Source organism: Camelus ferus, chromosome 20 (genome assembly GCF_009834535.1).
Source record: "Camelus ferus isolate YT-003-E chromosome 20, BCGSAC_Cfer_1.0, whole genome shotgun sequence".
NCBI classification, from domain to species: domain Eukaryota; kingdom Metazoa; phylum Chordata; class Mammalia; order Artiodactyla; family Camelidae; genus Camelus; species Camelus ferus.
In genome coordinates this window covers 19,724,326-19,751,175 of record NC_045715.1, presented here as the reverse complement: position 1 = coordinate 19,751,175, position 26,850 = coordinate 19,724,326, and the positions used below count along the sequence as shown (strand labels likewise).

General features: G+C 44.0%; 1 protein-coding gene across 1 annotated transcript; it reads right to left on the bottom strand.

Moving 5' to 3' along the window:
• Nucleotides 1-2,842: 2,842 nt before the first annotated feature.
• Nucleotides 2,843-10,148, bottom strand: TRIM40 (tripartite motif containing 40). Its single transcript, XM_006195417.3, has 5 exons — nucleotides 9,715-10,148; nucleotides 5,406-5,501; nucleotides 4,611-4,835; nucleotides 4,315-4,337; nucleotides 2,843-4,133 (listed from the first exon to the last, which is right to left on the bottom strand). The coding sequence occupies exons 1-5, from the start codon at nucleotides 10,057-10,059 to the stop codon at nucleotides 3,890-3,892; spliced, it is 933 nt and encodes a 310-aa protein (XP_006195479.2). The 5' UTR covers nucleotides 10,060-10,148; the 3' UTR covers nucleotides 2,843-3,889.
• Nucleotides 10,149-26,850: the final 16,702 nt, after the last annotated feature.

The following is a 26,850-nucleotide window of genomic DNA, read 5'->3' as shown; positions in this document are numbered from 1 at the left end:
TTTTCTAGTTTTTGTTGGTGGTATCATTTATTCTGCTTAAACATACCCTTCACTGACCATCTCTTGAACACTCTCTCTGTTGTCTCTGCTCAGACAAAAACTAAAAGGTTCTAGTCATCTGCCCCCAGGGCCCCTGGGGGAGCGGACCATCCAGGTGCAACCTCAGAGAGGGTGGGCACAGTGGATTGAGGCCCCGGCTTAGAAGTCATCCCCCAAGTCCTGCGCTTTATCCTCAGTTTAGCAGGTAGAAAAGACTGGGAGATCAGGAGACAGGAGTTGGAGGCAAGTTCGGTTCCTTTAGCTGGGTGTGTTCAGTATTTCATATGAAAGGTTGTATATTAAAAAAAGAAAAATAAGCACACTCAAGTCCCTAAATAATGGTAAAACATACCAAAAGCCCCCAAACCTGGGATTCCAACGAAAAGTGGATTGTATTTTTCTGTTTATTTTTTTATTGATTTTAGCTGGGTCTTTTAAAATGACTCTTAGCCTCCAGGGTAAGTGTGTACGAAGACCTTGTCCTGTTGGAGGGCTGGGTGTGTATTACGTCACCTACCCTTGGTAACCCTGCCAGGCAGCTCCTATTGGTATCCCCAATTTAAAGTTTAAAAAGCTGAGGTCAGGGGAATTTTGGTTACTTACTCAGCCAAGATCATGCAGCCAGGATTTTAACCCACATCTGACTCAAGAGCTCTTAACCACTGGGTTGCCTTGGCCAGAAACGAGTGCCCTGGTGGGTGTGAATATTTTACTGCTGGCCGCATTCCCCACGAGGGACTTGGATTCAGAAAGACAATTTATATTTCTTACGCTGAGAAGTAAAACTGCTAGTGAGTGAAAATACTCATGTTGGTCTATGAGCACTTGCTTCTCTCCCAGGGTAATTTTACTTGGAAGTTGACTTGTTTTGGAGTGTGGGCTCACTGCGGAGAAAGTGCGTAGGTCCTAAAACACAATAACTTCAAGATAAGGCAGCTCCCTGAGCCTGCATGCTCTGCCTGTCACAGACTCTGGACTCGGGCTTCCCTCCCCCAGAGAAGTACTGAAGTCCGGACCCCCAACCTCCCGATCGCCCTCTCCAAGACTCCAAAGGATTGGGGCACCTTTCTTGAGACATTCACAAGTTTACCTGGCTTTTTCACATCTTACACTGCAGCAGCTCCCTCTATTATAAGGAATGGAGGCTAGCTCAAGTTAGTTCAGATAATAGGAAAATTTATTACAAGGACAGGCACATAAATGAGGAAAATGGGATTTTTGCACCATTACCAGTTCTCGCAGAAAGCTATGGTGAGGGTGGTGGGAGTGATGGGGAAACACAAGTAGTTCCCAAAGGAAGAACTAGAGATCTTAAAAAAAATAACAACAACAACAACAACAGCATATAGAGTTCACTCTGGCCAGTCATTGTAATAAATGTTTTTATATATTAACTCATTTAATCCTCACAACAACCCAAGAGGTAGGTACTATTATTAATAGCCTCGTTTTATACATGAGAGAACTGAGACGTATGGAGGTTGGGTAACTAGTCCTAAATCAGCAGATAGTAAATAACACAGCAATAATACACACTAGACGCTAGACATTAGACAGACGGTTTGGCTCCGAAGTCGATGCTCATGACCATTAAGCCATACAGCCTGTGTACATCCAAGAACTGTGGGAAGGGGACTTGAGATCCAAGGCATCCTAGAGACTAGATTAACCTCTGGCCACTCAGTGACGTGGACCATGGACATCTGCTGTAGGACACGGCCACGTGTGCAGTTCTTATTCTCTCTACTGCTGCTCTTCCTGCCAACTAGTGATGCATTCATCATAGATCCATTCTGAATTTCCAAGAGAACCCAATGATCAGTTAATCATCATAATCCCTTTTCGATAAGATCTTTCTCGGCAGGCTAGCTTATAGGCTGATTTGGCCAATCATATGCAGCTCAGATGACCACCGGCCCAATCACTTGTAGTCACATCAGAAAAGGACAGAGTGCCTGGCAGGCACCTGCAAGGTAATTGACTGTCTCCAGTGGAGAGAGACCCGGGGAGCTTGTCAGTCTCCTCCCAGTCCTGGTAGGATGCTTCTGGACAAATTCTCTTGTGAGACGTTAACCCCAGCTAGAACACGGGAATTGTTAGCTATCACCTCCAGGGGTGTTCTTTCCTTGGCCAATGTCTTGTTTGTAGACTTGTGGGTCTCATGTTTCCCTGAGACCTACAGCTTCCTGTCTAGTAACTTCTTTTTCTGAACATCCACACTAGGTTCTTCTCCTTTCTCCCTTTTAGCCCTCAACTCCCTGCCCTCAATCCTTCTAGCACCCAGAGTCCAGAGTGGTTCTCCTTAAACACCTCTTGTTCCCTTCACTCCTAATTCAAAAGCCTTTGATGGCTACCTATGTCTTGGTGTCACTCATCTAACCCTCTGCTTGGCTTCTGATCCTCCCCATTCCCGGGTGTTCCAGACTAACTGGGTCAGTCTCCTGTACTGCAAATGTGCTGTGGCTTCTCCCTGCCGCCACGCTTTCACTTGTGCAGTATCCCAGCCTGGATCCTGGATGCTCACCCTTCTCTCCCGCCTTCCTCTGCTGCCTGTCCAATCCCACCCCCATGAAGCCAACCCTGGCTTTGCCAGCCTCACTCTCTCTCCTCTGTCCGAGTCTCTCCCAGTCAAGTCTGATTCTTGAGTTTTTACTCTTTCCACCACAATGCAGCCCCTCCTCATAGCCATGTTTTATTCTTTATATCCTTCAGTACTTAGTATAGTATTGACTACTTCTGTAAGGGCTCAATAGAGACTAGTTAGAAGTTCTTTTCGTTAAACATGGAAAATCAAGAAGGCCCTTATACTTTCTATTAATTCACTCATGCATCCACTTAATAAATTTCACTGGACACCAACTATGAGCTAGTCACTCTCCTAAACCCTGGGGGCACAAAGACAGAGAACTGTCCTTAACCAAAGAAGCGATGCACAAGTAATTAATATAAAAATGTATTACTCATTGCTCCATTAAAATTACCATAAAATGTAGTATCTTAAAACAATACACATTTATTCTATCATTGTTTCTATGATATCTATTGCTTCACAGTTTCTGTGGGTCAGAAATTTGTGTTCTCTGCTTAGGGTCTCACAAGGCTGCCATCGAGGTTATCAGCTGGGCTGGGTTCTCATCTGGAGGCTCAACTAGGGAAGAATCCCCTTCCAAATTCACTTAGGCTGTTGGCAGAATTAATTTTCTTGCAGCTGCAGGACTGAGGGCCCCTGCTTCTTGGCTGAAAGCTGGAGACTGCTCTCAGCTCCTAGAGGCTGCCTGCTGGCCACAGGGTCACGTACTTCATCCGCAGAGCAAGGAGAGTCTCAAGAGTGAGTCTGTTAGCAAGGAGGAGTCCCATCCAGTGTAACGGTCACTGAAGTGATATTCCATCCCCGTTGCCATATAACATAACCTAATCATGGGAGTGACATCTCATCCCCTTTGCCATATTCCATTGATTAGAAGCAAGTCATGGAATCACATGAAGGCATGAACACCAAAAAGGGAGGACCATGGTGGGGTCACAGTAGAGTCTGCCCACCATAAAAATAATGTAAGTGCCAGGTGAGTGGTACAGACAACAGGTGCTACAGGAGCTCAGAAGGAGCATTCCTTCCAACAGACATGCCCACTCCATAGGCAGAGTGGCCTCACCACTGGTGAGCTCATGCCATCCACGTTCCTGGGGACTCCTAGTTTAATACGAGATTGTGAGAGATGGGTGCTACCATCAGTTCACAGGCAAAATGGAGATCTTGGATCCTGACCTGTGCAGTGGGAGCCACAGGCAGGAGCCTGGTTCAGGAAATAGGCTGTGAAACTGTCCAGGAGTCAGAGGGTCAGGCATCCGGTCACAACTGTGGGGATGAGGAGAGGGGATCATGCTCAGGACAGGGCAGGACTGAAGGCGCACTAGGTAGACCCAATGGGAGGCTGGACAGGTTGGGAGAATGAAAGCCAGGAGGCTGAGGTGAGTCTGAGATGAGGTGGCCCAGGGATGAACAGGTCAGATCTGCCGAGGATGGCTGAACAAGTGATTCGTCAAGTCTCTTCTCTAAGTTGGGATAAACAGCCTCTAATTGCTCTGGTGTGCTCCTAGAAACAAAGAAATCATTCAGTATATTCTTTTGGACCTTCCACTGTCCAAGTAGCATGAAGATGCAGGTTAATGGAATAGTGGCGCTCCTTGACTTTGATAAAGCCCATGCACACGTCTATGTTTGGGTGGGTTTGTGTGTATAAGCACCCGTGGGAAGGAAGATGGGATGGCTCATACCTGTTCAATAAGTCACTGGCGTCCTAGGAGAAAGAGAGTGAGAATCACAATCAGTTCTCAGGTTCCTGTCACCTCCAAATTCCCCCTCTCCCACCCACTAGTGGATGTCCCTCTGGGCTGTCACCTTGAGAACAAGAGGGAATAACACCCCTTCCGTGTACCCTGCTCTGCTGCAACTTGGACAAGCCATTGCCACATGTCACAGAGAAGCCTCTCCTTACACCTCTCAGAAGGATGCTACAGGTAAGCTGTTTGGGGAGAGCCCAGGGCCTTGGGAAGTGCCTTAGGGCCTGCACCTTCAGCAGGTTGGCATCCAGTTTCCTGGCCATCCTCTCCAGATCAGTGACCAGCCTGCTGAGTTGCACTATTGCCCTGGAGATGTCAAAGATTCTGGACATCTCTGCTGGCACATCCTCCAACTGGTCTGGCTGCTGCTGAGAGAGGGCCTCCAGCTGTCTCCGGGTTTGGTGCTGGGTCTCCAACTCAGCCTCCAGCCTGTGGGTCCCACAGTCTACCTGAAACTACAGAAAACGGACTCCCTAAGAGTCAATGTCACATGGCTCCCCAACCCTCAGTCTCTGAATGTTGAGTGAGAATGTTGATTCCTCAGTCCTCCCCACCTCATGGTGTTGCCTCTGCACATCACAGGTATTGGAGAGGCAGCTGTGTTCCTCTTGAAGGCAGGGACACCTCCCCTCCCCACCTTGCACTCCTGTGAACATCCACAGATCCCATGTCACACGTGGGTAGCGCGCACACACTCACACCTACATACACCCCACTCAGCAGGAAGATAGCTGGTCAGAGATGAGAAGGAGACTTTGGTTTGTGTAGCAACTTGCAGTTGTGGGGCTGCTTGTCTCCTCTGATCCTCACTGTGAGCCAAGTAGGGCAGGACTGGCTTTCAGTGAACATATAAACCACGTGAAGATCAGAGGGCTTGCCTTGCCCCAGATCACTCAGCCAGCAAACCCCGAGGCTGAGAGCCCAGCTCCCATGTTTCCAGCCTCCAAGACCTGCCCCGACAGCAGACTGCTCCAGACAGACAGATGGCCGGAACCAGAAGTCCTTCCCAGGACTCTGAGCCCCACCTGCACAGCCTGCAGTTTCTTCTCCTCCTGAGCCCTGAGCCGCTGGAGTTCGCAGGTGTCCTTTCTGAGCTTCCTGCTCCTGCGATTGAGTCGTTCCTAGAGAGACAGACACCCGTGCTGGTCAGACTGGAGATGAGGGCGGTGCCCTCGGGACAGATGGTAGGGGTTCTGATCACAAGATGAGGCTAGAGTAACATACTGCCTGAAAAGAGGTAGCCTTCCAGGCATCATGCTTGGGGTAAGGAGCACGAGAGTTTATTTCATGGATAACGATGGGGGAAAGCAATGGGTAATTTTTTAAAAAGTCTTAACTACACAAAAATAACAGTAAAGAACCTTTTCTACTTGACTTCAGGATATTTTTCTGTCAACATCTAAAAGTTGTGTGCTGATCACCGATAATTCTTACTACTTCCCATTAACAAGTGAAGCCAGTCTAGAGAGAACTGACTTACAGAGGTGACTCAAAGCCTCATATACCACTCCCCCATCCTGGCTGGGATGGACAAGAATCCTCTGTTGGAGGCAAACCCATAGACCAGGAAAGCATGGGACATCTCTCTAAATCTTAAATCAGTGTCAGGAGGGATCACTATGTCCCAGAAGCTAAGGACATAATGAATGATTTCAGTTTGTAAAAGATTCACTTTCTGATTTTTGATAAACTATGTAGGAAGGAAAAATAAACAAAGCTGATACCGATATCAACGTAGGCCTTTAAGTAATCAAAATGGAAGAAAGGTGCAGGATGGGGGTGTCAGCAAAAGAGTCTGAAAACATTCTTCTTAGAATCTCTAGTCAGCTTAGTTACAGAATGTATTTGCTCAACCAGATAAAAGGGCATACAAAGCCATCATAACAAAATGGTGTGGTATTGGGGCAAGAACAAATAGAAAATGAAAGAAGAGAGAGCTCAGGCACAGATCTGTGTTTACAAAAGAATTTAAGAAGAAAAAGTTGAAATGCATGAGCCATAGGTATGAATGTACGTGTGGAGAATACAGTCAATAACTATGAGATATCCTTGTACAGTGACACACTGTAACTAGACTTATCCTGGTGATCGTTTTGAAATGAATAGAAATATCGAATCACTATGTTGTGTAACAGGAACTAACAAAGTGTTGTGGGTCAATTATACTTTCAAAACAAACAAACAAACAAACAAACATAGAGAAAGAGATCAGATCTGTGGCTACCAGAAGTGGGGGGGAGGTAATTGTATGAAGGTAGTCAAAATGCACAATCTTCCAGTTATTAGATGAATAAGTACTAGGGATGAAATGGACAACACGATAAATACAATTAACACTGCTGTATGTTACATATGGAAGTTGTTAAGAGAATAAATATCTTAAGAGTTCTTATCATAAGGAAAATTTTTTTTCTATTTCTTTACTTTTGTATCTACATGAGATAATGGATGTTCACTAAACTTATTGTAGCGATCATATTATGATGCATGTAAGTCAAATCATTATACTGCACACCTTAAACTTATATAGTACTGTATGTTAATTATATCTCAGTAAAATTGGAAGACAAGTTTCTACTGTATAGCACAGGGAACTATATTCAATATCTTGTAGTAACTTGTGGTGAAAAAGAATATGAAAACGAATACATGTGTGTTCATGTATGATGAAGCACTATGCTGTACACCAGAAATTGACACAATATTGTAAACTGACTTCAATAAAAACATATATACACACACACAAAAAAGAAAGAAATGTACCTTTCCCAATGAGCTCACTAGGAAACCACAAAATAAAGCATTCCAAATTGCTATAAAATATGCTACTTCATCAAAATACAAAAAGTAAATAAATAAATAAATGAAACTGGAAGAAAATAAAATAAAATAAGAAGAAAAAGTAGTACACAGATCAGTGATAAAAGGGACAGAATCTGTAGGGGGATAGTGTTGAGAAAATGGGCTTACAGTGGGTGGAGGTATAGCTCAGGGGGAGAGTGTGCACTTAGCACTCGAGTCCTGTGTTCATTACCCAGCACCTCCATTAAAGAAAAAAAAAACTGGCTACAACAATGGAGAAACATAAAGCCAGATCCCCACCTAGAAACGTGTATGAAGGTATACTCCAGATGGATTAAAGACCTAAGTGTGAAAGGAAAACTATGAAGTTAATCGAAAATAAAGAATATATTTGTGACCTCGGAGTAGGGAAAGATGTCTTAACTAAATCCTCGAAACACAAATCATGATAATTATTTAATTTGATTGCCTCAAAATTAAACATTTCTCTTCAATGACAACACTATGGACAAAATGAACAGAGAAATGACAGGTTAGAGATAATAGCTGCCATGTCTGAAACCCAACAAGAGACTGATATACAGACCATAGAAGGAGAGCCCAGAAATCAACACAGACAAGAACCCAAGAGAAAAATTTGCAAAGAATATGAGCAATTAATTCACAGAAGAGAGAATGAATTGATGCCCAAACTCACCAGTGATTAGAAAAATGGAAATTAACATAACAATGAAATATTATTTGACTCCCATCAGATTAATAAAAATTAGACAGCTGGATAATGCCTGGGGGTGGGGGATGTATGTGGATATGAGGACCACACTGTGGGCTCTGAGGTGTGCGCTGGTGCAGCCATTCTGGAGAGGGTCCTGGTCACCTAAGTGTGCTATCCACTATGGTCCAGTCGTCCTGTTTCTGGGTAAAAATCCTAGAAAATTCCTCACTTAGGTTCTAAGGGGACGTTCACACTACAATGTTGTTTGTGGTAACAGAGACTTGGAGTCTTGTAAAGTCCACTCCCAGGGAGATGGATGAGTAAAATGCGGCATGTGCCGCTGTGGACTACTATGCAGCTGTCAGAAACAATGGACTACGTGACCCACAAGACATGCACGGATCTTAAAAAGCATGGTAGGTTGGAAAAACAAGAAATAGAATGAGGCCTATGATGTTATTTTGTTAATACACAAGCACCCAATGCAGCAATGTGTACGTTACCAAACTGTCTACAAATAAAAATAGAATGAACACTTTAAGTGGTTGCCCATGGAGAAGAAGGAAAGATGATTAAATGGAATGAACAAACCAGAAAAAAAGGGGGATGGGATTTGTGGACTAAAGATAAGAACGTGCTATTAAATGAAGAGGGTAGGGGATGAGAGTATAGGTCAGTGGTAGAGTGCCTGCCTAGCATGTGTGAGGTCCTGGGTTCAACCCCCAGTATCTCCATTAAAATTAATAAGTAAATCTAATTACTTCCCCACCAAACAAAACAAAACACAGAGAGTATGTGTTTCATTAAGTAAATCCTTCTCACCTCAGGTCAGAAAAAAATGGGTGGGGGGTAGTTTTGTTGTTGTTGGCTCTTTATTGGTACATTTTTTATTTTTGTCATTTTACCTCATTTCCTCTTAAAAACTCTTAAAATGTGTGCTTCAGGAAAAGAAGAAGAATCCCGCATCACTGGACATGTACAGGTGGAGGCTGGGGTTGGAGGAGATAATGCAAAACTATGAAGTTGTTGAAAAGAATTCATAAGATCTGTATGTACTGATGCGAAAACAGATTAATGTCCAAGATGTATTTTTATATATTAAAAATGAGCTACAGAAAAATACAGTAGAAAGAAACTTTGTGTGTGTGTGTTAGAGAGTAAATTCACACACACACAATTTTCTAGAAGAATGATACACAAAATTTAACAATGATTACCTCTGAGGACTGAGAATGGAGGAAATCAGGAAGATTATTAGTTTTCATTTTATACCTGTTGTTTGAATGTACCACTTTTATGATAAAAAAATAAAATAAGATAAAGTAATCACTATAGAAAGGAAGGAAGGAAAGAAAAGACAAAGGAAGAGGGAAGAGAAAGAGAGAATCATGTACTAATTTCCAAGTTTCAACCTATGTGTTTAACATATGTAAAACCTGATTACATTTCTAGCCAGTTTTCTAGTACAAACAACCAGGGGAACCATATAATTTTAGAACTGAAAGAGTTTTGCATTATCTAGTCCCACTCCTTCCTTCTACAGATGAGCGAAGTGAGAGGAGCTCATGCTTCCTGAGAATCTGACATCACAGTGTCAGAATCCCCTCTTAGACACGTGCATTGAAACTTTAACATCCGTAGCAAAATAAACACAGAAAAGCAAAGACAAGGGTCCAAAATAGGATGAAGCTGAAGAGACGAAGAAAAGTGTCAGTTACCGAGCCTCTAGGATATGCCAGGAGTACTGGACAGGGAGTAAGGAGTAACTCAGGGAGGTGGTGGCAGTGGTTGGCTGTGATGACCCCCCCACCCCTTACCTTGTAGTGGCTGATGGCATTTTTAATGGCCAGTTCACAGTGAGACTTGTGTTCAGGGGACACCCGGCATTCCATACACAGAAGATGTCTGCTCTCCTCACAGAACCAGCACACCTTCTTCTGGTGTCTGCGGCAGGTGTAGCCAGCCCCCAGGACCCCCTCGGAACAGGGCTTTCGGCAGAGGGGACAGCTGCGGACTCCGGAGGCCGAGGTCTCCTCCAGGTGCCGTGCCAGGCACACTCGACAGAAGAGGTGTCCGCAGTCAGTGCTCACCGCCTCCTTCAGGCACTCTTGGCAGATGGGGCAGATGCCCTCTTCCCGGATGTCCTGGCGCAAAGGGACCATGGGCTCCACTCTACACTACCAGCCGCCTGCCTATAGGGCCTCCTTCCCCACTGGTGCTTTGGAAGTCCTGCCACAGTAGACAGTCCAGAGAAGGTGGCCCTGCTGGAAGGAGGCAGCCCTGGAGCAGCTTAGAGGACACGACTCAGCTCTCCAACTTCAGTCAACGGCCCACTCTCCATCAATGGAGCCGTAGCACGGACCACAGAAACCACCATGCTGCACGAGTTTCAGAAATAAATCATCAGCTTTGACATGTGCCCTCTAGTTTCCTTGTCTTTACTAGACATCATTCTTTATTTTTCATACACCTGGAGGAAGCAGGTGATTCAAAAACCAATTCTATTTCCCTCTTCAGAGCTTTCTGTGAATATTTTTACAGCTCAAAATTAAAAGGCCAGAGTGTCCTGGTTAGAAACCAGGGCATCAAAAACTTGAAAGTCTTCTCCGATTTGCCCTCAATTGAGAGAATCTGGCAGGAAATGGGGTGTCCTCTCCCACCCTGTGATGCTTGAAGGCGCACAGTCACACTCTAAGAATGTGACTACTGCTATCATCCACTACCCAACCATTTCCAACAGCATCTCTGTCGGCTGTTCATTCTCCCAACCAGCATCCTTTTCAGGGTTGTACAAATTCTACAATGAAAGGGAAAGAGAAAGAGACCTGGACACAGAGCAGACCAGAGAGCTGTGTAATATTTCAACGTACCCTTTCCCTGCCTTTCAAATCATCTCCAAAGATGACCCAAAGGAGGAAATTCTCCCTGTCCTCTCTTCCCTTAAACACTGGGCATTTACTTCTCTTTCCTCATCCCCAAGCCTCTTGCCTAGTCCTCCTTCAGAGAAGCTCTCTTGGGATCCTACCTCAACTTCTCCTGCTATGACCTCAGGTTATTTTCTCAGGCTCCAGATCTGGAGAGATGGTCAGCAGGTGAATGGTTCTTTTTAAACTCTGCTGATTATATACACTCACGTGTTAGTAAAATGGGAGGAAAGGTGAAGAGGCCCAACCTCTCCATGGCTGCGTGACCAATCTAGGGTAGCTTGAAGGCGAGATGGACTTTGGTTGGTGAAAGGTGTGGCTTGTTTGCGCACGGGGGGGGGGGAGGAAAGTCTTGGTGCCTCTGATGTAAATATGATATGAAGTGAGAGTCAGCGCACAGACTGGAGACTTCCCAGACCCCGAGATGCCAGTACTTCTGGATAGAGGTGTCACAGGACCATGGCATCTGCTCATCATGCCAGAACACCAACTGCCCACCCTACTTTCTTCCAATTTCCCTCTAGTCAGGCTGGTCTTAGCACTGACACTGGGGGAGTCTGCAGTGGGTAACACTAATGACAGCTGCCTGCTCAGGCTTTGAAAGGTCCAACATTCTTGTTCAGCTCTCACTCCATAGTATCTTTCCTTAATCCCACTTGTCCACTGTCAGCTGTGGTGCTGTTAATAAAAAGTCACTTTCTCCAAAGTCACAGTTCCTTGGCTTTCTTCTCAAGGGAGAGAGCTCCCTTGAGTCTCAGAGTCAGGGGTGAGGTGGGCACCTTCCTCACTCTGTACCACCACCTCCTGAGCTTGATTACCAAGAGTCAGATAAAAATATCTGTTTGTAGATCTCTGGTCATCCACGTTCTTGCTGTTCCGTGCTGTCCTCCACGGAGCCATCTCCCTTGATTCACTGAGGATGAGTCATTGAGGACAATTCATCAAGGCTCGCAGGCTCTTCCCTACCCCACGTCCTGCCATCCTCCTGGGTGATTTCAAGGACTATGTGGATGACCATCAACACTTAGGTCCTTCAGCAACTTGATTTGCTCACATCCAATGACCTTTATTTTTGCTGCCCACCCCGGTGACCATTCGCTGGTCCTTGTCAGAACAGACCTCACCACCTGAAATCACAGATAGAGGCGTTGGACTCGTCTGACAGCTGTCTCCCTAAGTGTCTTACTACCACATCTGCCCATCAGTCTCTATTCCTCGACCCTTCCACATACCACGTTTGCTATATCTCATGAGAAAATATGAGAAACAAAGATGTAGAGAGATTAAGTAACATGCCCAAGGCAGCAGAGGGGTAAACAGGGAGTTGGGATTTGGACCCGGATGTCTGTCATCCTTGCCCACGTGCTTCATCACCACAAAATGTCATCTTTTCACGCATTTTATTGTCCTTGGAAGGAGTTCAGTAAAGCCTTAATAAATGAACAGGTGAATGGATAGATAGATTGGTAATTGGATTTTGGGTCAGCAGATGAAGAAATAGCCATTTGTACCACCTTGCAGTACTGACCATATGGTAATTTCTATCGTAGTCTTTTAGGTACTTTTCTTGGTTTTCCTGCTGCCTTACCGAGCACCTTGAAGGCAGGGACCTACTGTCTTTAAGTTAACACTAACTTAAAAATGGTTCAAACATAGACATCATAAAAGAATAGACATAAACACAACTATGTTTTAAAAGATCTGCATGGCAGGGAAAAAATTACGGAAGCAATGTCAAGAGACAAATGACAAATGAAAATGTATAAAGAAAACATGTTTACAACTACCATCAATATCAAAGGGCTAATTTCTCTAATGTATAAAGAGTGTTTACAAATTAAAAAAAGGTTATTAGCTACCAAGTATGAAACTTGGCAGAGAAAATGAACAGACACGTCAGAGGAAAAAACAGTGTCTCTAGCCATATGAAAAGACACTCAATCTCTCTCATATGAAAATGCAAACTATTGGAAGAAAATTCAAATTAAAATGGCACTGAAATTAGATGTCTGGATGAATGAAGAACAGGAGTGGGGAGGTGGGGACTGTCATCTATGTTCCCATTGTAACTTTTAAATTTGGAACCAAGTAAGGGTATCATCTATTTAAATAATTACTTAAATTTAAAGAAGAGGTAGAATCAGTGGCTACATTGAAAGGAATTCTGGATTACCCAAAAGACCTGGATTATGGTCCTGATTCTGAGAGTTGGAGCTTCATGTTCTGGGACAGCCACAACCTGGGCCTCCTTCCCAGGAAAGCGGATCAAATGTCATATCTTGGAATAGATGTGCTTTATATATTACAAACCAGTGCACAATTATTAGGAGTTATTATTACTCCCCTGCTTCACAGCCCGTTCAGCATAGCTCCTTGCATATAGCAGATGCTTGATAATTTTTTGAATGAGTGACCTTACCTAATTTCATCTATTTTAAAATTTTGGAGCCAGGAATTGGGTGATTTGCATCTTTTCCTTCTCTTTCATTGCTTCTCTCCTGCTTCTGCTCTGACACCCCCTGGCAGAGAAGCCCTCCTACCTCTTCTTGCAGCTGCTCTAAACTCTTCACATCAGTTTAAGCCCAGCTCATGTCCCAGTTTCCTGCATGAAACCTTCCTAACTACTCAATCTTCCTCTTTCCAGGGCCTCCACTTACAGTTGGGCAGGTTGTTCACTGTACAAGAGCAGCCTGGAGAGGTGGTGAGTCGGGGCTGAGACCCAGCCCACAGTCTACTTACCAAGCCATGGACCTTGGCACAGGGCAGTGTTGGCACTGAGGAAGGGGAGGGTCCATCTAATTTGCACAGAGGTGTCAGAGGGGCTTTCAGGTCTATAAGCACCTTTCCCTTTCCTGAACCACCTCTTAATTGATTACTGTTACATTTCTGTCGACTTCCCTTACTTTGGTTCATGCTTAGCTATGTGAGAGGTGAGGCTATGTCTTCCCGTTTTGCTTACCCTCTGATGCCTAGCCCATTGCTAGGCATCTTAAGTCACTCTTTCAAAAGTCTCCAACTAAACCCTAAACTCAAATCCCAGTGATGTTTTCTCAGCCCACATCCAAACTGATGACTCTGAGGCATGAGATCATCAGCAGTCCCTTCCTCGAAATTCTCATCTCCGCTGGTTCCTGGGTTTCCTTTCACCTCTCCAACCATTCATTAAAGGAGATCCACTCCCTCCTAGAAAATGAGGTAGAGCTACGTGGACTTCGAAAGCAGATGGACAAGATTCAGATCTCCACTTTGCCAATTTGCAGCTGTTAACCTTAAGCAGGTCCTATAACCTCCCAGAGCCCCAGTTCCATCCAGATCTTCACCTATGGTCTTGATGTCCTTACTGAGTTTAAATTCCTGTGCATCCTTGAATGTCTCATCACCATCTCTAATTCAAAATACTTTCTAAATTATTCTTACCTGGATTATCTGCCACCCAGCCCAGAAGAGGAAACAGAAAGGGTCCTTCAGCTGTGCGTTTGGTAGCTGTCTCTCAGTGGGCAGTAGGTGGCGTTGTCTCCCAAAACAGAACAGAGCTTTATTCTCACCTCTCTGGGAGGGAGAATCTACCATGACTCAGAGCACTGGGACATTTCATTAAAAATGACACCTTCATATCTGGCCTTGTAATTCCTCAGAGCAAGAAATAGCTGGCTGTGGAGAGTTAGCTCTGGAGAGGGAGGGAGGAAGGGAAGGGGGGCATAAAACTGCAAAAGGAAGAGGCAGTATAGCCCAGGGCATAGCCGCAGGGCAGCAGAAGGCAGGCAACCAAGGAAGAGAGTTTGCCTGTGAAAAATGTCCTGTGGCAGAAGCAGCCAAGGAATTTAAAAAACAGAATATCTAATATGGAACTTTAAGCTATCTGCTCCAAGATTATGAAAAAAAAGTTGAGAGTGAGGAACAGGAGACATGGAGAATTCAGCAGAGGACTGAGGAGCTGCTAGTGAAAGGAACACGTCCTTGGTGGAACTCGTGGATTCTACGCAATGGCATGGAGCAACGTCCTGGCTATTGGTCATTCACCAGGTTGATAAAGAGTCCTTATTTTGAGTCCTACAGAACAGCTTCTCCTGAGAAGCACAGCCAGATGGATCTGTAGGGACTCCTTGGTTGTAGAGGTTGCAGAAAGGGCTGAATCCACCCTGAGTGGAAGACTTACTGTCATTACTTGGTTGGACACACTTGTTTCAACAAAAAAAATGGAGCTACACAATTAATAACATAGGGAAATTTATGAACTTCCAAACTCACTGAGGTACAAAGAAGAATGAAAAGGAGCCAGCAAGGGCAGAGAGTGATATTAGGTAAGGCAGAGAGTCGGGGGGCAAACAGAAGGAAGACCCCAGCGGAGAGACTTCAGAGAAAAGCTTGCTGCAGTGGCAGAGTATACAAATGACCATCAACCATGAAGCTCCTCACGTGCTTTGACCTTTCCCAGTGCCCTGGGATCGCCCTAGTAATGTGTTGACATGACCACACTCTTTTGCAAAATTTGCAGAAGTAATTTACTTTACCCATGGTTAAGATTGCTGTCTCTTTCCACTCCAACTTCCCTCCGTCACATCTTCCCTTGTATCAGGTAGCTTTTGGGGACAATATTTAGCTAAAAAGAAATTAAGTTTGGCTTCCATTATTTGGGTTTACTAACATTCACAAGTTATTGCTTAGTAAGTTTGTAAGTTATTGGTAGGTGTCTCAGTGTAGAAATGGCTTCCAGGAACACCTCTAGCATCCACTGAAACAACTCACCTAACATCAGAGACTTAAGTGCCAGGTGAGGAATGTGTCATCAAAAGAACGTGTCCTGTGACATGAGGCACCAGAACTCTGTGCACAGCAGAGCCAATAGATCCTTCCAACCCCCAGATGTAGAAAATCGTAAGTGTAGGATTTAGTCTCATCACCATCTAGTCAAAATGAGTCAAAATTGACTTCCTGAAGTCCTTTTCTCCAGGAATATATTTAGCAAAGTAACATATACAAGTATGTACACACAACAAAAGAAAAAAATTTTACATATTTCTACATGAAATCAATAGAAGTCATTCTGACATCAAAAAGTGATTTGGAAAAAAAAAAATTCAGCTCAAACCAAAATCGGTAATTGAGGGGAAGAGATCAATTTTAAACAGAAGTAAAGAATAGATTCCTAGATTTTTTGATAATCAACTGACAAAGAAGAATGAACCTATAAACACATTTCAGTAAAAAAAAAATTTATTGTAATGGGAAAAGAAACTGGAAAAATATATGTATGAAAATGTATAACTGAATCACTTTGCTGTACACCTGAAACTAACATTGTAAATTGACTACACTTCAATAAAAAATAAGAATAAAAAATTTCTTGTTGATTTGGTGTGAAATATTGGCATCTACAAAGATAATCTAGAATTCATAATATCCTTTTATAACAAGGAATTAACAATAAACAGGTCATTGACCTTTAGCAATATAAAGAGTTAAGATTAGTCACTGTCCAAGAAAATTTGAATTGTCCTGAAATCTTAGCGCTTGCATAAGAAATTTTGACAGAAGTTTCCCCAAATTTACAAACTAAAAATTGATATATTATTACCAATAATGAGTGTGAAACTGAAATAAACTTTTCTAAACTTTCAATTTAAAAAATGTATTAACCATGCTAAAGGAAATACCAAATGATTCATTCTCACCAGAGAAAATTTACTACAAAATTGTTATCCAATGAAGAGACAGACAAGAAGTATAAGCTAAAAATATAGTGGAATTACAGTAGTGGTCCAGCAGATAATTAAAAATATTTTTCTGGATTTTTTTATGTTTGTAGCATTTGTCAGCTTTTTAAAAGTTGTAATTTGTTGTCATTGCTTTTCTCATTGTAAGTAAATATTCACTTTGGCTTACTAATTATATATTTCTAATTTTGTGTTCTTTTTCTAGAAGAGGGCCCAACAATACATGAGTTTCAGGTCGCACAAACTTGAGCCCTTCCTGATGCCCTCCCCCATAAAAGTTTTGGGCAGTGATGCAGGTGGGTGCCACAGATGGAGCCGATTTCCATCAGGAAGCCCTAAAGGAGACCCGAAGGGGAACAGAGGTGACTTGGGAGCACTGGCTGGCAAGACTCAGCGGATGGAGTGACAGGTGAGATGCAGAGTCCCCTCCCTGACTGAGTGCATCCAAAGGAGGTCTCTGCTGAATGTTCATAACCCTTTCGGGGAGGGGGCTGCAGCTCCACATGCTTGGGCTGTTTTCTGTGCCTATCTTTGCAGTGGCTCAAGAATTCCAGAGGCAAGCTTTGCACCCTGTGGTCTGCAGAAAACCTTCACCAACATGCATCTGGGCCCTCAGGTGTTCAGCCCCATCTCACTAACCTTTTTTGTAACTTTCCTTGTCAACTGTGTGCTTTAGTATTACCGAAGGCAGTTCCTGTGTCGTCCTCCGCCCCACCATGAGGCCAAACAAACTGAAACATGGAAGTTTGGAGCAGAGAAAGGTATATTGCAGGGCTGAGTAAGGAGAATGGGATGGTTCATGCCCAGGAAAACCCTGAACTCCCCGAAGGTTTCAGCAAAGCATATTTAAAGGCCAGGTATGAGGGAGGGGGTCTCAGGGTACCTGATCAGCTCCTGCACGATTCTCTAATTGGTTGATGTTGAGGGAACAGGGCACTCAACTCTATCAACCCTTAGGCTCCAGAAGGTCTGGGGGCTACGCGATCTCCATCAGCAAGCAGAGGTTATGGGTGAGGGATCTGACTCTGGAAAGCCCCACAGTGTCCTACTCCGTTACATCAGGATTTAAAAAAAAATCCACCTCACCTTGGGTAATACCATCAAGGACCACCCCCAAATCTGTTGCTTTGTATATTATCTATTTTTTTTATTGGTGGAGGTACTGGTGGTTGAACCCAGGACAGCATACATGCTAAGCCCGCACTCTGCCCCTGAGCCATACCCACCCAACCCAGTTACTTTTTAAAACCTCAGTCATTCTGGCCCAGGGGGCATGCTCCCAGCTCGTTCCTGAGCAGGTCCACTGGGCGGTCCTCACCCCCACCACCCTAACAGTCCCCAACAGCCACCCGCACCGCCCCACTCGGCACTCCTGGCCCAGCCCCTGCCGGGGGAGGCGGCCCATCCAGCCTGTCTGCGCACCAAGCCGATCACTGCAGCGGAGCCCGCCGCCAGTGCCCAGCTCTCTTCTTCCCACCATCAGCGAGTGGTCTCCAGTCTCCAGTTTCCTTGCCGCCTCCTCCTGGCCCTTCCTGACCCTGCAGACTGTAGGGTGTCAGCGTGGATGCCCCACTTCGGTCCTTCGAGCCTTGGACCTCCTGCCGAGTAACCATCTCCATTCTACAGATGGAGAAACTGAAGCCCGGGTCCTGAAAGGCGGGCCCCAAACCCCCCTGGGAGTGGTCACCAAAAGCAAGTGCTGTAAGTGACTCTGGGAAGATTAACACTTGATTTCCTACACCAGAGGCAGCTTCAGAAAAACAGCCTCAGGACTTTTTCCCCAATGGGGCTCTCAGTCCTTCAAGGCATCCTATACTGACCCATTTAGCAAAAGAGCTAGGAACAGCTCACCCCCAAACCCATGGAATGGAAAAGCTTTGTTCGGAAGTGAGGCCTGCAGAAATCTTACATGGGCTTACAGGTTTTTAATGCATCATTAGCACCTCTGAGTGTTTTCTGTCTGGCTCCTCCTTCTGCCCTCTAGTGCTGTCTGCAGCTCCAATCTCCTTGTCACATCCTGGTCTGCAAACTGAGACCTGTCAGGGGCCCTTAGGGCACAGGGCAACTCCTTACGCTGGTGTGCTGAAGCTAGAATTCGCATGACTGCCTCCTGTGCTTGCGTTTTCAAGGCCCCAACCTGAATATGTGCACACAGTTTTTTTGCTTCTGAGCCTGGTAAGGAGGACTTCTCTGACTCCAGCTCTTCTGGAATATTAGGTGTGTAGGATGCAAGATTCTATTTCAGCTCTATCTGAGGGTGTGGTGGGGGCAGTGTGTGTGTGTGTGCGCGCGCGCGCATGCACACACGCGCAAAAAACGTTCATATAGACTTTACTACAAAAGGGAAAAAAAGAGGAAAAAACTTTTCTGAAAGCTACAGTCCAAAGAAGAGCAAACCACTCTTCTGAAAAGGCTGAGGCCTGACTCGGAATGGTTTTTTCTCCCATTAGTGGACTGAGTAACTCAGACTTCCTCCAAATGAAGACAACTAAAAAAGCTGGATAAAATATTTTTAAAGTATCTTAAAAATTCGAAGGGCCAGTAAAGAATTGCTGGGCTAAAATTTGGGAAAGGAAAGGAATCTGTAGAGGTGAACCTGGAACCGGGGGTTGCTTCCGTCTGGGGACATCTGCTGATCCTGCAGGTTGCTGAGATTTCAAACTGCATTTTTGGCGACCTTTAAAGGCTTAAGGAACTAGAGTCCCAAGCCCCCAAAATATCAAGTGTTGAACTCGTTTTAAAGTGACTCTTGACTGCAATGTCAAAGAAAATCCTTTTGGGAAGAAACTAACATAATCCTAGGATTTGGATTATTTCTACAAATACTTCTTCAGATATATCCAGCACATAAGCAAAAATAACCAGACACCAAACAGACAAGAAACTACCAATAAGAAAAGCAGAAGCAACAGATAGAATCAGACCCATAAAGACTTCAGACACTGTCATTATTGACACAGACTGTACAACGACTTTGTTACGTTCAAAGAAACAAAAGCCAAACTTGAAAGATCTGGCAGAGAACTAGGAATTGTAACAAGTGGCATAGCACATGTAAAAATAAAACAAGAACTTTTAGCTTGAGAGTGTCATGGGCAGTGAAGTTTTAAAGTCATGGAAACTGAAGTGTGATAGTCTTGTTGGTCCATCTGTGAACCTAGGAAGAAAGAAAGATCACAGAGATTTGGAGAGAGTAGCTTCTTATTTCTAGCTCAGTTTTGATATCACAAAATGATAATAACCAAATAACAACAACAACAAAAAAAACCATGTAATTTAATTTTAACTATATAATTTAAGGGTTTTACATTCACCTGGTTCAAAAACTAATATAAAGAGGTACATCAAGAAGATTTGCCCCTATTCACCTCATCTGTCACTTTCCTCCAGACCCCTACCCTACAGGTAAACACTTTTGTTAATTTCCTGCATATCCCGTCAATGTTTATGTAGGTACAAGTACATACAAATGTATATTTGTACATAATCTACATATGTATATATATTTGTATTTCTTTTTTATAAAGCAAAACTTTGCATGCTAAATAATGTTCCATTTTCACTTAACAATATAACCTAAAGTTTTCTGTCATGCCAGTACACAGAGCCCCTATAAATTGGCTCAGTTTAATATGCCAATAAAAAAGAGCTCTTTTGCACCAGGTACCGTGTTAAGTGCTGAGAATGTGGAGATGGGAAAACGTGGCCATGGCTAAGAATCTTTATTCTCACAATCTTAAGGGGAAATTTTTTCTAAAATTTGGCTTTGGGAGGGATTTTCTAGAATTTGGCCTGAATGATCATCCAACTGCTCTGCATCTGTCTGTGATGTGACGCATTGGAACAGCTGGCCAGTGTTAGACACTTCGGGCACTGGAGATGCTGGAGATAAGCCCAGGAGTTTCTGGTCACTTGGGCCCCGAGGTTCTTCTGTGTCATGTCTGGGCCAGAGCACACTGCTGTCTTGCAGGAGAGGGACGAGTATCAGCCTTTCCCCTGCAGACTTAGCAGAAACTGAATTGACTGTGAGGTGGGCTCATATCAGCCTTAAGGTGCTCTCAGGGCCCCATGAAACTAACGGATGGGGTGGGGGACAGTGCAAAGGGTAGGTCACATGAACAGATGCACCTTATTTGGAACAAAAGTTGCCCATTTTTAAAGCCTCCTTAAATTATTCAACATCTGAAAAAAAGCATAAAATGTACATTTTTTTAAACACTCTTGGGTTTAAAAAAAATGACCAAGGACATTTTACCTGAATTAGGATAGCTGGAAGATTGAATAAATGTCCTGTAAACTAAAATTGAGTTTCTCTTTGGGGAGAACTTCAGAGTCTTTGGACATTCACTTATTTACTGGACTCCAGGGTCAGGGGCATCTGATCAAAGGTGCATTCTTTGTCTACAGGGGAGTCACCAGCCTGAGGTAAAGGAAGAGCCCCTCACTCCGCCCCACCCACACCCTGTGCATACTGTATACTTTATATAGGAGCCACTCCCACCCTCGGGCTTCACTGGAAAGGTCTGGGAAGATGGAAGAGATTATTCCAGCAGATGGGGAAAGAAGATTGCTTGTAGCATTGCCAGGTAAAATACAGGCTGCTCAGTTAAACTTGAATTGCAGATAAATATGTCCCAAATATTGCATTATTCATTGTTTATCTGAAATTCAGATTTAACTGGGTGTCCTATACTTTTAGTTGCTGAATCTGGCAACCCTACTTGGCATATTTGGGTCACAAGAATATCAGTCTGACTGGAAAAGACAGTTTGTCTTCAGGAGGAACTAAAGATAAGCTTACAGGGAAGGGAAGAGGCCTTGAAGTATTGTCAGCAGTTTAGACTTTGTCCTGTGGAAACGGGTCTGACTGAAGATGGTTTTGTAAAAATATTTATTGTGCATTTTTTCCTACATTGTAGGAGTGAGTTACATTAATTGTAATACATTTGGAAAATACAGAAAGTACAGAAAAGTATAAAAGTATAAAAGAAATTAAATTAGCCATAATTCCACCAATCAGCAATAACAGCTTTTGACATTTTGCTGCTAACTGCCTTCAAGTTGTTGCCCAATTATCACCACCTCAGGCACATTTTGACCACCCTATTGAAAAGTGGAAGCTTACCACCCGCTCCCCATGCCCCCTTCTTGCTTTATTTTTCCTCTGTAAGATGTATTACCTCTTACTGTATCACTTATTTGGTTAGCTAATTTCTCTGGCTCTCCTCAGAGGCTGAGGCTTCAGTTTACTCTGTCCACTTGTGATCTCTATCACTAGGCCTAGAACTGAGTCTGGCACAGAGAAATACTAAATATCTGTTGTCATGAACAAATAAGTTACAGTTCTTTTCCCTTTTCCCTGAATATATATAATATATTATTAATAATTAATATAATCAATAATTGTTAATATTATATTAATGTATTAATAATATATACAATATAATAAAATATAATTATATTATATTATTATATTTATGTGATATATTATTATATAATACTTATATATTTGATTTTTCTGTAGGGCAAATTTTTAGACATGAAATTGCTGGGTCAAAAGGTCTTGGCAGAGCACTCAGTGGTAGTGGACTTAGCACGCATGATGTCCTGGGTTCATCGTGCACTTGGGCACTTGAAGTGTGACTAGTCCAAATTCAAGTGTGCTGTTAGTGAAGAAAACACGTCAGATTTCACAAGACTGAGTAGGGTAATCGAATGTAAAGTATAGCAATAATTTCTTACATGTTGAAAGGGCAATATTTTTTAAAATATTGGGTTAAATAGAAAATATAATTAAGATTAATTTTGCCCAGCTCCTTTGGACTTTTTGTTAATGTGACTACTAGAAAATGTAAAATGTTATTTGTGGCTCAGAGTATGTTTCTACTGGACAGTGTTGGGCTACAGAGCCACTTCAGAGGAAGCAGGAATGACATCTCTCTGTTTTATACCTCCTCGGTCCACTAAGAATATGAGAGGCAAATCCAGCTCCCCGCTTCTCCAAGGCATTTCAAATCAGTGCCCTGCTGTGTGGTCATGGGTTCCTTGCACAACCTCTCCGGATTTTGAGAGACTGTAAGAAGGCCTGGGAGTCAGGAGAAGAGGAGGAGGGGCTACGGAATCTAGAGTTCTGGAAGACTTCAGGTGTTAAGATGGCATGGGCAGCTATAGGGGGTGGGAGAGCAGGCATTTCATCCATCTCCTCTCCGCCTTCCCGGATTATACCTCTCCCAGGAAATAATACAAATTTTCATCAGTTTACTCCTAACTCGTGCAGATGTACTTTTGTTACCAAACCAGGTCTGTTTGCCTGAAACCCAGCAGGCCAAATGCTGAGATGCCAAGGTTTGCCAGCAGAGAAAGAATTTATCCATAAGGCAGCCAAAAGAGGCGATGGGAGAGCAAGTCTCAGATCTGCCTCCCTGAAGGCGAGGGGCTTGAGATATTCATGGGATCATGAAGCAGGGTGGTCTGGGCATGGGGAAAGGTGACTGCAGGTAGGGAAATGGTGAGGTAATCAGTGTTCTGCCCAGGCATATTGGTCACGTGCTTCTTCATGGGACACATGTTAAAAAATGGGATGTGCTTAGCATAATCTGAGGGTGGAGTTTTTGGCCCTCTGATGTCAAAAGTTGATCAGACACCTGCACAGGCCCAGTTTTAGCGTTGGTGGTCCCAACCAGTCTTAGCCAGCTCGAACTTGACAAGACCTGATTCCAAGTTCCTAAAAAACAACTTAAGTTACTATAGCAACCCGTATGTCAGAGGTGTTATCTAGGGCTGGCTAATGAGTCTTGTGATATACTACCTAGGCTACATGAAGCTTGGAGGGTATGCAATTAAAAAGAGGGAAAAAATAACTAAAGCGAGCTTAATCAGTGAAGGCAGTTTACAAGCAAAGGGGTTTTTAACAAGCTGTTCCCTTATCTGTGGTTCTGTAAGACAAGCTCAAGAATTTCTGTTAGTCCCCAGCTTCTGTTAACGGTAACGGGCAGGGTTTCACTTTCTCTGCATCTAACCTTTACCCCTCTTGCTGTGTCTACAACTCTGCAGCACTTCCTGCTCATGGGGGATTTTGCTACCTTGCTCCCACTGACCACCCTTTTCTCCTCTCCTTCTCCCTCAAAGGTGACGGGACAACTAAACCAGCACCACCAATACCCACACTCTCAGTTTCATTGCAACTCCTATTCCGGAGCAGAAACAGGGCCTCTTTTGCTTCGTATTTACCAAAGCAAGCCAGCTCTGAAAACCCAGGGAGCACTGGAGAGGCCTAGACTGAAGAGCTCAAGGTGGCACTGAGGCGCTGAGAGCAGTCAAGAGTCCCTGACTCAGTAGAGCGTGGAAGAGAGGCCGAGGCTAGTGAGAACGGAGATGGGGTGGTGGGGAGGACTTGGAGAAGAAAGCTGGTGTTCTTGAGCAAAAAGAGGAAGACAACCTGGAAACCCCAGCGCTGGCTTCTGCTTATTGCTTTGGCTGTGGTGCCGCCTGGTGGATAAAGGAAGTCACTATAGTTGACCCCTCTTTTTTTTCCTGCTTCTTTTTAACATTTTTAAAAACTACCTACAATCCATTCAGCCAGGTTGGAATCTAGAGACCAGCAAAGACTGCCTGGGTCACAATCCACCTAACTCATCCCCATGAACCTGGCCACTCTTTCTCCTCTTCCCCACATTCCCACATCTTCCATCTCTCCCACTCCCTCCTATCCCCATCCAGCAAGGGACAATTAAGTAATTTCAGTAGGAGGGAGTGAGATTAGATAAGAATTCAAGAGATAGAATGCAGCCCCCATTCCTAAGCCTTTAGCAAAGACTGGAACCACAGCTACACAAGCCATTGTAGACGGGGGATGGGGGCCTCCTAGCCTTGATAAACTATGACTCAATGTCCAAATCCAATTCAAAATGTGCGTGTGTGGTGAGATGGGGGCTGACTATTCCGCCTTCTGTATTCCAACCCTCCATTCCTCCCTGTCTTTGAGGGGCTGCATTTTAGAAAATTACTAAGACAGTGATTTAGCTCAGTCTGAGCCTCAACATCTCTTATACAAGCTTCAAATCTTGTTCTAGATATGAGAACCACAGGAAAAGGGGAAGGAAGAGGAGATAGTCTCAGCTTTGAGTGTTGAAATGATACCCCCTCACCACCAGTGGAGAGCACCCACAGAGCAGCATATGATGAAATTTAGGGATTAACTTCAAGGAGGGGGAGGGGTGCCAGGACTTCTCTGGGGCAAAGGGAACTGTGACTGGTAGAGAAAGAGGACACTAAGAGGTAGGGGACTGGACGACTTGACCTGGGGCTGCCCTTCTTTCTCCTCCTCATCTTCCCGCAGCCCCAGTGATCTTCGATGTTACCTCGGTTCACCCAGACCTCATAACTTCTCAGGATCTGAAGATAGTGATGTTGGACCCGGTTTCCGAGACCAGCTGGACTGAGCCCGCCGACCTCGCGCGTTTCTGTCGGTTCCGCTGAGTTTTGGGCTTGCCGGGACTCTCCTCCGGCTTCCAGAGCTGGGAGGCGGAGCTCCAAGGGCCCGGGGGCGGGGCTGCGTGGTGGGCGTGGCCTCGGAGTCGGTACAGCGGAGGGGCATGCTGGTGATGGAGCCCGTGATGGAGCCCATGACCGGCTTCCGGGCGCTGCACATCGCGGGCTTCCGCGTGCCAGGAGCTCACCAAGGCCAGCCCCTGGGAAGATCTCTCGCTCTGTGCCAGTAAAGTGGGCGTCCGCATGAATCACGAGTGCAGGGAGGAAGTCTTTTACAACGCCACCATGAGCAACCACATTTACACCTTCCAGGCCTCCTTGGGGCAGATCTTCCCCTTTTTATGGCTCCTGTTTCCCAGCACCCAGATCACCCTGAGTCCCTAGAGTTATTCCTTTACCTTCCTCTCCGTCTATTTCCCGTTACCCCCTCACTTTGGGATGTAGTGCAGCTGGTAGGTAAGGTTGAAGCTAGACTTCCAGGAGCCCTTTGAGAAGGTTACACTGGCTTCCTGGTCCAGTTCTGATGTCTGTGACCCACTTTAAATTCTCCTTTTTTCTTTCAGTCCCCCCTCCCCCATATGTCTAGGTCGGGGGGGGGGGGAAGCTTCAGATACACGAAAAGACTCCACATGAGGCTGTTTATTGTAGCACTGGTTGTGATAGAACAAGACTGGAAATAACTCAAATGGAAATTGATAGGTGATGGTTGAAAATTTCATGATGAAAAAGCATCCAGCTGCATCCTGGTTGAGATGCAGATACAGAGGACCGGGCAACTCATTCCCCTCCACCTCACTCACCGAAGCCTGTAAGTGCGTACGCAGGCTTGGCCTATCTAGACCTCATCCTTTTGGGGTTCGAAAAACGTGATTCTCGACTGCTGGATATCGTCTCCCCAGGTGACTCAGCCAGGCTTGCCCCCTTGCCTTCTAGCCATTTTGCAAATGGGGACTGTCTATGTATTACCATAGGATGACCTCCAGCATATATTAAGTGAAAAAACAAGGTAGAGGACAACAGTGCCTACAGTATGCTCATTTTACCTAGAAAAAGAAGAAATGTAAATATACATTTTTGACATATTTATTTTTTTAAGTGGAAGGATAAACCAAAACCTAACAGAAACCTCCCCCTCCCACCAATGGGGGGAAAGAAAAACTGGGCAGAATGGATGGAAATTAGTCTTTTCTAAATGTACTTTGTTTTGTACTTTTGGCTTTGAAATCATGTAAATGTTTTACATCATTATAAAACAAAATTAAATTAAAATAAGACAAAATGAACCTAACTGCATATGCAGTTGGTAGCTTAAATTCTCTGTAGTTGGTAACTCCTTAGAAATTATTTTAAGTGACTTTAAAATGCAATAATTTAGCTGCATGTCCTCAGTGGGATATAGTCTAATGACAAAAAGAACTGTAAGTAAAACTTAAAATTTTCAGTTGTCATCTTGATAATAATATTTTATTGTTCTTATGAATCTATTATAGATTATGTACATGTACATATATACACATATATAGTAGGATAAAGAAAATAAGCAATTATGTTAATGTTACCAGGAACCAAGATTTTCAGCCTAAAAGAAAGGATTAGGTTTTGTCTTATGATTATGACCTAAGAGAAGAGAAATAAAAACATAGTGATCCCAAATTTGAATGGAAAATTTATGATGCGTTTTCTCTTAAAAAAACAAAATAAACTGTATTCCTTATCTCCCATCACAAAGAAGACCTAATAATAATAGCCTAATTAGATGCACTGAGCAAGCACTGCTTACACCCAGATGGTGGTCTTATTATTTTCCACAGAAAAGAAAATGGCT